The sequence below is a fragment of the Drosophila elegans genome, unplaced genomic scaffold, assembly GCF_018152505.1.
Source record: "Drosophila elegans isolate 14027-0461.03 unplaced genomic scaffold, ASM1815250v1 contig_183, whole genome shotgun sequence".
Taxonomy (NCBI): domain Eukaryota; kingdom Metazoa; phylum Arthropoda; class Insecta; order Diptera; family Drosophilidae; genus Drosophila; species Drosophila elegans.
In genome coordinates this window covers 12945825-12959951 of record NW_024545550.1, presented here as the reverse complement: position 1 = coordinate 12959951, position 14127 = coordinate 12945825, and the positions used below count along the sequence as shown (strand labels likewise).

The 14127-nt window shown below is 42.9% G+C and overlaps 2 protein-coding genes across 4 annotated transcripts; one reads left to right on the top strand and one right to left on the bottom strand.

Annotated features, from left to right (window-relative positions):
- The first annotated feature begins 1211 nt into the window (after positions 1-1211).
- Positions 1212-10026, top strand: LOC108141437 (putative ferric-chelate reductase 1 homolog). 2 transcript variants are annotated; one of them, XM_017264826.2, is made up of 8 exons: positions 1212-1328; positions 5742-6212; positions 6280-6611; positions 7022-7173; positions 7600-8221; positions 8746-8858; positions 9085-9213; positions 9668-10026. In XM_017264826.2, exons 2-8 carry the CDS (start codon positions 5752-5754, stop codon positions 9785-9787), a joined length of 1929 nt encoding a protein of 642 aa, XP_017120315.1. In that variant the 5' UTR covers positions 1212-1328; positions 5742-5751; the 3' UTR covers positions 9788-10026. The 2 variants fall into 2 exon arrangements, with proteins under 2 accessions (XP_017120315.1, XP_017120314.1); XM_017264825.2 differs by having other exon boundaries at positions 9058-9213.
- Positions 9956-13472, bottom strand: LOC108141436 (FAS-associated factor 1). Of its 2 annotated transcripts, none has more exons than XM_017264823.2 (13): positions 13258-13472; positions 13055-13123; positions 12739-12970; positions 12537-12665; positions 12287-12476; positions 12031-12232; positions 11759-11969; positions 11555-11700; positions 11341-11495; positions 11132-11277; positions 10797-11071; positions 10614-10733; positions 9956-10557 (listed from the first exon to the last, which is right to left on the bottom strand). In XM_017264823.2, the coding sequence occupies exons 1-13, from the start codon at positions 13294-13296 to the stop codon at positions 10399-10401; spliced, it is 2073 nt and encodes a 690-aa protein (XP_017120312.1). In that variant the 5' UTR covers positions 13297-13472; the 3' UTR covers positions 9956-10398. The 2 variants fall into 2 exon arrangements, with proteins under 2 accessions (XP_017120312.1, XP_017120311.1); XM_017264822.2 differs by having other exon boundaries at positions 12537-12680; positions 13258-13470.
- Between the last annotated feature and the right edge of the window lie 655 nt (positions 13473-14127).

The following is a 14127-nucleotide window of genomic DNA, read 5'->3' as shown; positions in this document are numbered from 1 at the left end:
GATGGAAAGTTCTTCACAAACGAAAAAGGTAACATTTGTGCGGTAAATTCAAACTGCATTTGAACAAATAGTTAAATAGTTTAATAAAACAATAAAATACCACCAAAGTGAAACCATTATTTTAGCCATAGACATTATATATGCTTTTGGTAAGCAATAACAATTGCTGTATTTAAAATTTTTTTAGAATAGTTCCCTAGGAGATCTAAGGCATTACACTTGAAACATTTACACTGAAGAAGAAACAACAAACAATTTGGAGATTAAAATAACTCGTAAAAATTAGACAACCAGAATCCAAAACTCACACACGTCAGTAAATTCGAAATTTTAGTATGGAAGCTCTTAAGCGCAAAGAATTAGGTGCGGATGTGCCCCATCCGGAATGGTCCTGGCATCATGTGCTCTCTGACGTGGCTAGATCGCAGCCTTCGGACATCTACGACATGGGAAATCTTAGCCAGCAGATTGAGGCTATGCAGCTAAGCCTAGAGTTTCCGGAGTCCCAAACTTCAGCCCCCAAAAAACGTCGCCGAAAGAGACGATCAAGCGTTTAAAAAAGTCCAAAGAGCTGTCTCGATACGATTTAAATTGTCCAGCCGAAAATTTTTGGCTTATTTATTCCAAATTATGGTCCGTATTATACGTTATTGTATTTCTTACAATACCATGATGGTACCAGATATACATTTAAAATTCAATGTATAAATAAATGTGCAATATATTCTTATGTTATAACATATTATTTTAAGTTTTAGTTGCGCAATGGTCTCAACGCTTCCGTAAAAAATACTAAGACGACACGTAATGTCAGAATAAATTTGTTGAATAAAGGCAACAGTACGTATGAGTAATACATTTTGAATCCAATCCACCATTTTTTTTTAAACCCCTTTGCTTATTATAAACAAACATGCCAATAACTTTTAATGACACTAATTTTAAACTGTTTATAACATATATATGTATTTTTTGATAAAGCCTGGTTTTGAATACTTCGCTAAACATTTTGAAAACATTTCGCTTTAAAAGGTCTTTTAAAAAGTATTTTTTAAAACTATATTATATTAAAATAACAAAATAGTTTAAACCAGTTTTTCTGTTGGACGTAGAAAGCTCAGTGTTTCGAGCTTCAGTCTATCGCTGGACTGGCTCTACCTCTACTATCGATACATGACCAAAACACTTGTATTTTTGCAGCTCTTTTTCAGTCGTTGGCGGCATTTCGTTGTGTTCGGTTTGCTAAATCCAAGCAGCGGTTGATTTAGACGAGAAAAAGAGCTAACGAGGCTCGAGTGATTTTCGAATATTGTTGACAGCGATTTTAGGTTAGTGCGTGCTTTGACAAACGGGTTTTGAGTTATTCGCAATGAATGGCGACGGAGTTCTACTGGGCGCAGGTGTGCCCACATGAGCGATGAGTGCCACATGCAATGTGCAACATGTAACATGCAACATGCCCATCGAAAGTGAAGTTCAACTTGAAGCACAGCCTTAAGTTTAGCCTTAAGTTGCAGTGGTTAATAGGCAATGTCAATGGGATATATAACTTGTACCGATTCCCTTATCTGTTTCTTCAAAATTCCAATGTTGCTGCTGTGTTTTTGTTTTTCTTTTCATCAACTTGAACTGTGTCGCATGTACAGTAAAACCGGTTTCAGTAATTTTAATGATGCTGAGATCACAGGCCCCCTCCCCCCCGTAACCCCCTCTCATCCGAATCTTGCATAGATTTATTTTTTTTCGCACACACATTTCAATGGCAAGACGCAATGCAAGTGTCTTCTAGCACAATGGCAATGGTTAATTAATTAAGCAGCGAACGAATAGTAAAACAGTGAGTGATGTCAAGCGTCGCGCCTGCGCGAAAAAGTTGGTGATGTAAACAATGCGAGGCGGAAAAATAGAAAAACCGAAAAGTAGTGAAAACAAAACGAAGTATAAAAGTATTCGGTCGGGGGTTATCTCGAGACGTGCCCAAGAAATTGGCACACTCGCGGCCACGAGTGCAGTGCCTTACGCAATTCGACTGCTGATAAATCAACGGTGACAGTCACTTTCTACGAACGAAGCTGCTCACTTTACTCCGGAATACTTATAATTAACGACGACAAGTGGTACAGTTTTTGTTTTGGCCTCACTGCGCCACAATTTCCCCGATCTGCGATGTCCTATGATGTCATCTAATGGAGGTTTTATGTGCATACCGCGAATCAATATTCTGTTCGTTAAGGCCAGTTTACACATTCTACAAGGTTTTTACTGCGAACACCTGTTCAGATCTCAGTCAATTATTTTGCACTTAGTTTAAAGTTAGCCTGTTTCGAAGAACTTTTGGGGATGGGTTCAATCGCCGAAATATTGTATGCAAATTGTGTAGTGGTTTTGTAAAAAACTTTTTATTGATTCTAAACCACTTATTGTATTAAACTATTTTTTCGAATATTAATATTAAACCTAACTTTTTGATTTCACCCACAATTTAAGTACAAATCTTTATTTAAAGGAGACAAGGAAATAAATAAATAACATTTTCAAGGAGCTTAATCTGCTTTTTTGATAATTTATTTATTATACCAAATATTTAAGATACTGTGACTAATTTGATAGGTAAGCACTAAAGCTGGTATATAAAACTAGCTTTGAGCGAAGAGTAAACACCTTTGTCATTGTGTTTCCTTATGATTACCAAGCAGTGGGCTAAAATTAGTTAATAGCACACTACCCATAAAATACTTTATGACCTGTTGTCCATCACCAGATTAAACATTAATTTAGGACCCCTTTCGACAGGTGCCAATCAGGTTCTTTGGGCAAATGTTGATCAATCTTTTTCCCTATGCATGGACTCGACCTGGAAATTCAGTACCAACCCTTAATTTAATGGTTCCTTCGACAAGTTTACTTTCTGGGTGGCAAAGGGTCTAATACAGGGGCTAAGTGGAACTGCGCACAATGGGCAAGTTGGTAACCCAGTTTACTCAGGTTCTGGCACGCGATGTCCGGTCAAGACTGGTGCAGTGCATGAAAATTGGTTGACCACCTTGACCAGAACCCTTCACCTCCTTTGAACTCCTTTTGCCGGGGTCAAAAGCCAATAGTTGGCGTGTGCTACAAAACAACCTGGAAATAATAAACCTAGCACGCTTAATGGCTGATAATGGGAGACAAACAAGCAGATATCGGCCTGCTTCTTGGTCTGATTACGCTTTAAACTTGGGAAAATCCAAAGTCAAGTCGAATCTTATCAATTTACAGGCATTGGCTAGTTATGAGAATTCTACGCAACTTTTGAAGTGGGTGATTCAGCAATCTGGCGAAGTGGTCCGCAGAAATTAAACGACTGCAATCTACATACCTTTCGCATTGATCGAATCAATTAGAGTTTGTCTGTCAAATATGTAAGTGCGAGTGTGTGTTTCGTGTAGACACACACCGACAGCATTCAAATTGCGATTATTTTTTGTACGAGTTTCAAAACTGGCTTTTTAACAAGGGCATGACAAGCTCTATGTGTGCAGTGCATGTACACCTGTACTATATATGGTATATATACATAGTATATACGATATACACCCCTCACAATGAGCATGTTTGGAGTCAAGTGCTCGGGCCCACATAATGCCTCATTGTGTTGTGGAAAAGTCGCTAATCAGTTTTGTCTCACGTTCAAAAACAAAAGCCGAGTCCAAGTCGCATTTGCAGTCGTGGCTTTAAATAATAAACGGGGGCCAATGGCTATATGGCGCGAAACACTTATTAATGTGCCAAGAATTTAATGGAAAGCATTTATAGTTGTTATTGCTGTGCCACGGCGACCGGTGAAATTTTCGGTTTTCACTTTACCTTCTACAGTGTGCGAACGAACTACCAGATACATGTGTAGTAGATATAGGTCTACCCAAAAGATACGAAGGTCTGTTGGGGTGAATGCTTTTCAGATAAATCACTCACAATCAATAACTTTGACTTTCAAGGTCTAGGCAAATGTAAGCCGCACCCATTGTGCGGTTCTTAAAAGACCAACAATCCAAAGCTGCCAAAAAATAAGGTCTAAACAATGAATGTATCGAGCTAAAGCTAAAGCTCAAGCCGCGCTTTAATTAACATTTTGCTGGCATTTCAAAGAAAGGCAAATGAATAAAAAAAAACATATAAGGCCACCGAGATACATACACTGGTAAAGAAAAATATAAATATTTAACGCTTACATTGCGATTTTTAGTTGTTTTAAAAATAGAAATATTGCATATCTTAAATGTTTTATTTAACTGTTTTCTCTATAGATTTGAATATCTGAACTTGTTTTATAAGTTAAGAAATATACAACTTTTGGATTCAATAACCATATATTGTACTCCATTTTTTGGGTGAGTGTAGGCTATAAAGTCACTCAAGGTTAATCGTAAACGCTTTCAAATTCAAGTTCAATTCGCATTCTTGACACGGAGCGGGAGTCTTTGAGTAAAACTCAGCCAGACTGGAGATACAGATGAATCACTATCGTTTGTATTCCCACCGCACATGGGAAAATCCCGGTCACATAATGTATTCTGCCCACTCACTTCCTCATTGATCTTGATCTTGTGTTGGATTGGGCGATCGCGACGAAAGCAAAAGTCATCTACTGACTCACGAGGGAACTGACCTCGTTAACTGTTTTGTTAACCCGCAAATAAAATACACAAAATATAAACAATTCGGGGGCTAGGGATAAGATTTAAGACCTCTTGACATCACAAGTGCTCCGGAAAGTAATAGAGCAATTTGCTCAAGTAACCATTTAATTTATGATCCCGCTTATGGGTAATTAGTTTAACTAGCCATTTGCTCGATTCACAGGCGTATGCGTAATATATTTGCGTCTATTAGAAGCAATACGCATACGCAGCGATGCCTGACGACGAGCCGTGATAAGCGCTGAGTGGCCAGCAAACTGAAAGCTAAACGGTGTTTAGGTGGCACATCTGCCGCTAAATATAGTCATATCGGGGAAACACAATCTGAACCAGTATCGATCCCGACATCGCATCATTCGTAATTAAATGAGTGCAGCCTGATTCGGGGAGAAAGTTTCCAGTTTATCAGGAGTTGATAGGGTTTTCGGTGTTGAATTTGCCTAACTTAAAGTTATTTCAAGGTAATAATGATCTTAAGTTGATTGTGGTTATTTTTCTAGTTAAAATAACCTTGATAAATCCTTACAAACAATTATTAAAGTACTTTAACCAGACATCTGATTATAGGATTGTCAAAATTTTTAGCTAAATTTCATTAACTTTAGACATATATTTACTTTAAAAATGTATATTTAAAAACAGAATGCTTAATACCAATCGAATACCGTATTTCATGGAATACCGCAGGGTATTTGAAGTGCCCACCACTCCAGTAGTTCTAGAATCCAGATACTTTGATTGCCATCAATATGTAGATGCACAGATACAATTCGCCACTCATTGTTTGCGGGTTCGCTGGAAACGTGCCCCCGATAAGCGGGGGAGTAATTATTTATGCCATGGTAATTAAACAGACGACAGAAGATGGAAATGACGAATGTCTGACGAGGGGTTCAGAGATTGTTTGACTTTGACTGAGTGGGTGGGTGGGTGGCAACAGGGGAATCCAAGGGGGAACGGAAGCCGGGACACGGTTCGCTACTGATCACTCAATTCCCATTCGATGCCAGTGTATCATACTCGTACCCAACTCATACTCAAGCGGCATTGTCTGTTCAACAGGTGCTCCACGATGATGCGGAGTTGGAGTTGGCTGGCGCTGGCCCTGGCGCTGCTGGCTGTGTCCACCTGGCCGGATTTGGGCCAGAGTCTGCCTCAAGGTGCCCCGGAGACCGTGTGCGACACCATGCTGCCGTTCCACTCCGGCGGCAGTGTGCTGCCCCAGAACAGCGTTTCCCCGTTCAGTGTGGATACATCCTCCTCCACCCTGGGCCAGGGTCAAACGCTCCGCGTGGACCTCACCGGAGTGCCGGCGGGACTGAGCTTTGGCGGCTACATGATCCAGGCGCGCAATCGCAATCCTCCGCACCAGATCGTCGGACAGTTCGGACCAGCCCGCGACGGCACCATCAAGCTGATGAACTGCGAGAACTCCGTGAACAACTCGGCCACGCACAGCAATGCCGGGCCCAAGCAGCAGGTGCTCCTGGAATGGCAGTCACCGGTCGACTTCCTCGGCGAGGTGGTCTTCAAGTGAGTCTTCTTTGGATTTCGGAGAAGATAAAGGTTTACTTATCTATGCAATATTATTACAACACAGTGCCACAATTGCCCAGAGCTACAATGAATTCTGGGTGGGCGTGCCCTCTAAGCCCGTTCAGATAGTCCGTCGAGATGCTTCGGGGCCTCCACTGCCCACTCTGGGTCCCAATCCCGCTCTGGGCACCACCCGTGCTCCCTATGTCCCGCCCGGCTATGTGGCACCCAACAACGTGGCTGCCGTCACCGCCGATCCCATCTACAATGGCTGCGGGCAGAGCAAGAACTGCTTTGGATTTCCCGATGGTTGCGTGGCCTCCAAGACCTGCACCTCCATCACTGTGGTCACTGTACGAGGGGATGTCTTCGAGTTCGAGATTCAGTCCGGCAAAGGTGAGTCATTGGTATTTATACCCATTGATCGTCAAGTAAAAGTGTATGTTCTTTGAGAAGTATACAACAGGGAGAAGACTCATTAGGCGAGTCGATGTATAACTATCTTATCACTTTGAGACATTTTAGAGGGTAACTATTATATATATGCGTTTTATAGTTTAAATTATAAAAAATCAAACCTTTGTTTTAAAGTTATTAGGAAAGTTTTAATTATGACGTCACTTTATGACGTTTTCATATATTTAAGAAAGCTTTTAACGTTGAATTTCCAGTTAAACAGATGGCGCCAACTAAAGATTATTTTCGGGTAGCATATATATTTGTAAGCTGACTAGCCGAGTAATGGATACAAAATAGTCGAGTCTTTCCCGAAATCACTCCTTAATCTACTGGACCTTCTTTCGCAGGAACCAATGCCGCCTACGTGGCCGTAGGTCTTTCCGATGACGCCAAGATGGGTGACGATCTGACCACCGAGTGCGTGCCTGAGAACGGAAGGGTCAACCTGTACTCCTCCTTGACTTCAGCCTCTCCCTATGCGGCTGTTAGAAGCAAAGTGGTAAGTTTGGAGTTCCTGAGTATTCACAGTGATTAGAAATTGGAACAGTTAATTATAAATATCTGCCTATTCAATATACAATTTCAGATTGCATACATATTTTAAAAATTACCTCATAATAATACAATGCATTTTAAATTTTGTGATTAAATTAATGTTAAACATATTGGATTTAAAATGGGTAAATTTGTGTTTTATGTATTGTATTTCAGTTTAAACCATATTTATTAATTCAATTCAAATATTTTAGATATTAAAATCTATTTCGAAAATATTCGAGTTACATTATTGAAAGTAAATTAATTTTTTCATATTTAAAATAAATAAAAACCGAAATTAATGTAAATCAAAAATTATTTAAATTGAGTATAAAGTACTACAACCAAAGCGGCGTATACGTAACATATGCCTTTTTTCTTTACACAGAATCAGAACTCCGCCCGCCTGCTGGACGCCTCCATTGTGGACGGCGTGATCTACTGCCGGGTGCAACGGGATGCGGTGACCAGTGTCCAGGGGCGAAACTTCGACCTGCGCAATGGCAAGTACCACCTTTTGGTGGCCTCCGGCAGCAGCCTGAAGGAGAACAGCGTGGGCTACCACGACATTGGCCGTCTGCCCTCGGCACAGGCCATCAATCTGGCGGAGGTGCAGGACTTGGGCGGATCCAGCAGGCTGCTGGTGCAGCTCCACGGAGCCTTCATGATCGCCGCCTGGATTGGTACCACCTCGCTGGGCATCATCTTCGCGCGGTACTTCAAGCAGACGTGGGTGGGCAGCCAGAGCTGTGGCAAGGACCAGTGGTTCGCCTGGCATCGCCTCCTCATGGTCACCACCTGGTCGCTCACGGTGGCCGCCTATGTGCTCATCTGGGTGGAGTTGAAGCGGGCGGTGTGGCATGCCCACTCGATCATCGGTCTGATCACGGTGATCCTGTGCTTCCTGCAACCCATCGGTGCTCTGTTCCGACCGGGACCGAATGACAAGAAGCGGCCGTACTTCAACTGGGGTCACTGGCTGGGCGGAAACCTGGCCCACATCCTGGGAAGTAAGTTGCGCGATCCTATATACAGTTGCGGGCAAAGTATTGGTAGTTTTAAAGCTTATGAATATGCTATTTTCAATATAAACATATTTTTTTTTTTGGGAAGCTATAAACTAAATGGGCCAAATATAAGAATCCAAAATAATCATATTTATATAGGTAATATATTTTCAAAGTAGAATAATACAACAAATTTTTTTTAATTTGTATTTAAAACCAAAAAGGGACAGATGTAAAAAAAGTTTTCAATACAAAGGGCAGGTGAACTAGAATTTTATGAGATTTTCTAAAATTTTTATAAAACTATTTAATAATGCATATTACAATGGAAGTTTTAAAGAATTTTTAACAGTTTTTTTTTTAAACTAAAAAACATCATATTTTTGTTATTGTGTTTATTGGTAAATGCACATTATAATAAATTAAAAGAAAATTTGTATTATGATTGAAAGGTATTAGTTTTGTCCTTTTAATATTATTGTGACCGTATCTATAGCTTATGTGCTAATTAATTTTCACCCTTGCAGTTGTGACCATTTTCTTCTCCGTAAAACTGCCCAAGGCCGAGCTGCCCGAGTGGATGGACTGGATCCTGGTCAGCTTCGTGGTGGTGCACGTGCTGGTCCACCTGATATTCTCCGTAAGTGATCCAAAGTCCTTGGTGCCTGGTTGTGCCCCTTCTCATGTGACCCCGAAATGTACAAAGAGTAGACCCTGCATCGCCAGCCTGTACAGTGGTTCTAGTTGTGTGTCCCTAAAAGTTCATTCATTCTCGGTACTAATTCATTTGTCACCCATCATCCCCCCGAGAACCGGTGGCTACGTCCCTTAACGCCCAGATCGGCTTGTGTTTGAATCATTGGCAGGTCACGGGCATGGCCTCTGAGCGGCATCTCAGCCAGCGGGCCAACACCTTCCAGATGGGCGACATCTCGCATCACCAGCAGCACGGCATGCGGAATGGCATGAGCATGGAGCGGAAAATGGATGCTCCGGTGAGTACTGCATATTTGTATATCCTTATAGCTTCAGTCAAAAGTCCAGACTCCATAAAGTATTTTCTTCATCAGCTTCACTAGAAGAGTCGATCTAGCCATTTCTGTCTGTCGGTCCGTTTGTCTGTCCGTCCGTTTTAAAGCCAACTTGTATTTCGTTTTTAAAGCTACATATCTGGATATAACTTTTCCAAAAGTTTTACGGTTTTAAATTTACAAAAATCAAATCAACATTAATAATTCAAAAAAACATTTTTAGGGGTTTTCTTAATTTTTAGGCTGATCATTATTAGGAATTACTTTCTATATTATAGAAAATATTCCTGAACTTTTAGAAAAAATTAATTAATTAAATTATTTTAATTTTGTAACAACTGAAAGGGTATATAGACTTCGACCAGAAGAAGTTGGCTTTCATTCTTTTTATTAAAGATGTGATTTATCCCTTTTTCAGTATGGTGCCATGCGCAAGGGATTACTGGGAGTGTACAGCGTGGTGCTGGTTCTCTTCGTCGTGGTGCTGATCCTGCTGGTCGTGCTGGCGCCCATCGAACAATTCCTGGGCAAGTCCTAGGCGTCGAGGACGTCGGGATGTCCTGTAACCTGTCCCCCTTCCAATACTCGTATCAGTTTTGTGTGCTCATTGTTTAACCCCTTCCGCCCACGGCTCTGCCCGCCAAACACACCCACCCACCCAAATCCCATCCAGCGTTGTGTTGTTAAGTGTAATTAGGCGCAAGTGTAACCTGGGGCGGAGCGTTCAGTACATGTTATATAATTTATTATTAATAAAATAAAACAAGCCAACATAAATGCAGTTATTTTGTTTCTTTCTGCTCTTTTCCCTCTGCTGCGCTACATGGATATATTTATGTGTGTGGTGCTGGGAGGCGTGCTGCTCGATCGGATTGCGCTGGATCCTATGTTTAGTTTAGTATGTTGTTGTTGTTGTTGTATAAAACCTTTACTTATAACTGGAGCTAGACATTATCATTATCTTTAGATATAGGTAGGTATATATGTATGTTTGTATGTGGTGTGTATGCTTTTGTAAACTTTTTGCTTGCTCCGCTAAATTAAAGTACGTAAATGATATATAACTCTACAATTTTCAAATATTAATGCGATAACTAAACCCAATCGAACGAAACTGCCTTAACGCTAACGAGCGGAATCATCGCGAAATCATCGCTCCTCCAGGATGACCGTTTCCTGTGGATACAGCTTGAGCGTCTCCAGCGTTTGGCTACTCTCGATGGCCGTGAGATCGCGACGTGGCCAGCTGCGGATGAGTTTATACTCCTCGATGAGGAATCCGTTGGCGGTCACAAAGTTGAGCAGATCCTGATGAAGTGGTAACTGATTAACTGGTCATTTAATGGCTATGGCGAAGAACCTACCTGCAGGTTGTTGCTGGTAAAGAAGCGGCGCTCCAGAAAATCGCCCGTGGGTTTGCGCACGCGGATCTTAGACGTGCCCGCCTCCTGCTCGGACGGCTCCTGAGGTAGGGATTGTTGAGCCTGTGGGGGAAGAGTATACACTATCACAAGCTGTTTCTGCCTGGAGAAACCTCCTTAACTTACAACTAATCTAATGGACTCGCGTCTAGCATCTTCCTCGGCTCTTTCGGTCTCCAAGCGTTTGCGCTCGGCCAACTGGGAGGCCTCCTTCTGCCTCTTGGCCGCATCCTTGGCCATGTCGGCCTGCAAGGTCTCCTGGTAGGCCATGTCCTGCTCTGCCTTCACTTGATCACGAGCTGCCCGCTCGTCCTCCTGTCGGATCTCCACCTGCAGTTGCTCCTCGAACATCTCGCAGGTTTCAATGAGCCTCGTAAGCAAGTCATCCAGACCAATGTTGCCTGTTAAGCATTACATTACTTCAAAGAATCTTATATTAGGTGCTGCTAAGGTGGCCATACCATGAATCACAGATAGAACCTCGCAATTGCTGCCCAGCTGGCGGCTCTTCCCCACCAGCATGATGGCTGGCAGCTTGTCCAGCTTGATGTTTCTGGCCGTGAGCGAGGCATTGCTGCTGATGCAGGCCGTCAGCGAGGAGAGAAACCTGTAGATTGCATAACGAGATTGTTAATAAAACACAACCGAAATCATCCCAGTTCCAGCTCACATGTCCTTGTTGCTCTCGTAGGTCATATCCCAGCCATAGAGGACGAATTTCTCTTTGAAAGTTTGGATAATGCTCTCGTGTTTCATTAGTTGATCACAGAAAACGTTGACCACAATACTCTTGCCATGGTGCAAGTAAATGGCCAGCAGCTTGCGCTAAAAGTTAAACACAACTTTTAATAAATTAAGTTAAAATGGGATTGACAAAGGTCTACCTCTTTGGCGGGTCTGAGGCAGGCCAGCTGCCTGGCTGCTTCCAGGCTGCCCACGAAGAACTCCGGGTGCGGATCGCCATACCGCGACTTGTAGTTCTCGACAAACTGCGTGGAGCCACTCGTCTCGTCATCCGTGTTGTTTGGTACTGAAAAGTAGACAACATTTACCTAATTCTTGGCTAATAACTTAGTGAAAGAGCTTACTTAAGTGCCTGTTGAGTGGCTGGGCGGGCGGCGAGTCGGTGAATATGTACTCGGCATTGTTGAAGTCCGTGGCATCCTCGAACTCATCCGCCGAGCTCTCGCTGTCCACGGTGACCACATCGAAAGCGTTGTTGTGCTGATTGGTATTGTTCTGCGCGGCATGTGCTGTACTGCGAACTGCAAACCTGTGCGACAGCTCGATGCCAGATTGCTGCAAAGACCAGAGGGATTAGTCTCTACTTATTAAGAGGAATACCCTTGATTTGACCTACCGCCAGAGTGGTTTCATTGTCACAACCATTGGGCCAGCCGGTCCACTCCTGGTGGCGCACTGGTATGCTCTTGATGTCGTACACGTTCATCTTCAGCTCCTGCATTTTGGTTCGTCCTGGAAAGCTAAGAGTGAGTGGGCTGTCCGACTCGAACTGTATGTGAATGGTGAATGTCTTGTCCACCCGTTGCGTCACTTCATCCCTGCAAGAATGGTTTGAGTATGGGGATGTCTGGGAAACTTTTTGGCACTCTTACTGCTCGGTGTCCATGAAACCATCGTCGGTGAGGTCCACCAGTATAAGTTCGTTCTCCGGGGCGAGATCCAGATTGCAAATGCGAGTGCCCAGCTGCTGGGCATCGCTGGCCTTGGATGGTGGCCACCCGCGAATGGCCTGTCGGCACACTGGCACACTAGTTTCATCGAAGATCTTGCGTTTGAGTTGTTCTGTAAGAGAAGTCTTCAATTTAGGAAATTGCCTTGTCCACAGGACAGAGAAACGCCCACCAATTGTGGCCTCCGAAGGCAAGCGGATCTGGTAGAGCTGCTGGTTGAAGTGGATGTTGAAGGCGATCACGTTCTGGTTGTTGTTCTGGCTGGATGCGGGATCCAGGTTGATGCTGGACGTCAGCTGGGCTAGCAATTGTGACGCTATAGTAGATACGTTTCAAGTCAAGGCACAAAAGCGGCGCAATCACGTTCAACTCACTGGGGAATCTTTGCTGAGGGTTCTGCTGGAGGTTATGGTTCTGGTTTTGCAGGGCGGCGGCAAAGAATCCAGCAGCAGCAGCAGCATTGGAGGTTCCGGGCAGCTCCTCATAGCCAGGCGGACGGAAGCCATTGGTGCTCTCCACGGGGTTCCTGGCCGGCGGCTCTGGCAGCTGCTGGATGGGATTGGCCAAGGGGGCATCCTCGTGCGGCATCACTCGCCTCAGAGCCTCCTGCGAAGGGGAACACAACGCAATTAGAGGACCACGCATGTGCGGAGATCGGGGACTCCGAACTCGGGCAAACAAAGGACTCACCACTAGGTTCCAGTCGGCGGCCTCCAGGTGGGAGAAGGCCTCGCCCACATCGTCAATGCCCGTGATGTTCTGCAGAGGATATATAGTTCGATATTGGAATTATCTGCCAAAGTCTCACCCACACACATCAAAAACGCACACGCATCGCAATGTGCGCAGCGAAATGCGAGAGTTCCCCCTTTTTTGGCCCAAAATGGTGTTACCTGAAAACTAGCCAGGGTCTCTTCCTTGTTCTCCGACATTGTGGAATTCTTTATTCAAACGTTAATCTGCAACTAATCACTTTCTGTTTGGGTTCTCTGTCCTAGCCTGGCTTTTCAGGCCAGTACAAAAAAAATTACACAAAGAAAAAGTGTCAAGTCAGTGTGGCCAGTTGTCATTGGGTGATTTTTGTTACGAAACGCGTCCTCACTTAACGGCACTTTAAATTAATTTGTTTCCTTTTTTTTATTTTTAGTTTTTTATTCTAGACTCTAGAGTGTCTGATAGGAAAATAAAAAAAATTAGACGACACATAGGCCAATGGTAGTCGGATGCAAATATTCAACAGTCTCATGGAACTCTAACAGCTGTTACTTTTAACTCTGTTAACCGTTTGCAGACATGTTAATTCAAACTAAAGGCGGGAAAACGCAAGCGTTTACATTAAATCCTCTTGTTTGAAAACGAAATAGGCCGAGGAGAAGCAATAAAAAAGCATAAATAATATAAATACGCATTAATAAATTAAGTTCTAAGAAATAATTCGTTAGAAGTTGTTGGTAGAAATATTTTCTTACAATTACTGGCTGAAAGGAAATGGATTCAGGCCCATGCATTGTTCTTGTTATCAACTCTTTTAGTCATAGAAAATACTCATTAAAAACAGCTGTAAACCGTTAGAGGCCATGTTAAACTCAAACTGTATGGCGGGAAATCGAGATACTTCTGACTTTTGCAAAGGATACAATTTCACAAGAGGCCCACACAATTCCCACCAAAACTGAAAGCCAATCCTTCAATCTGCAAAATGTATTCAGCTGCAAATTGTGATTAATATGAGAAACTTTATACTTCGCACCCCAGGGACAAAA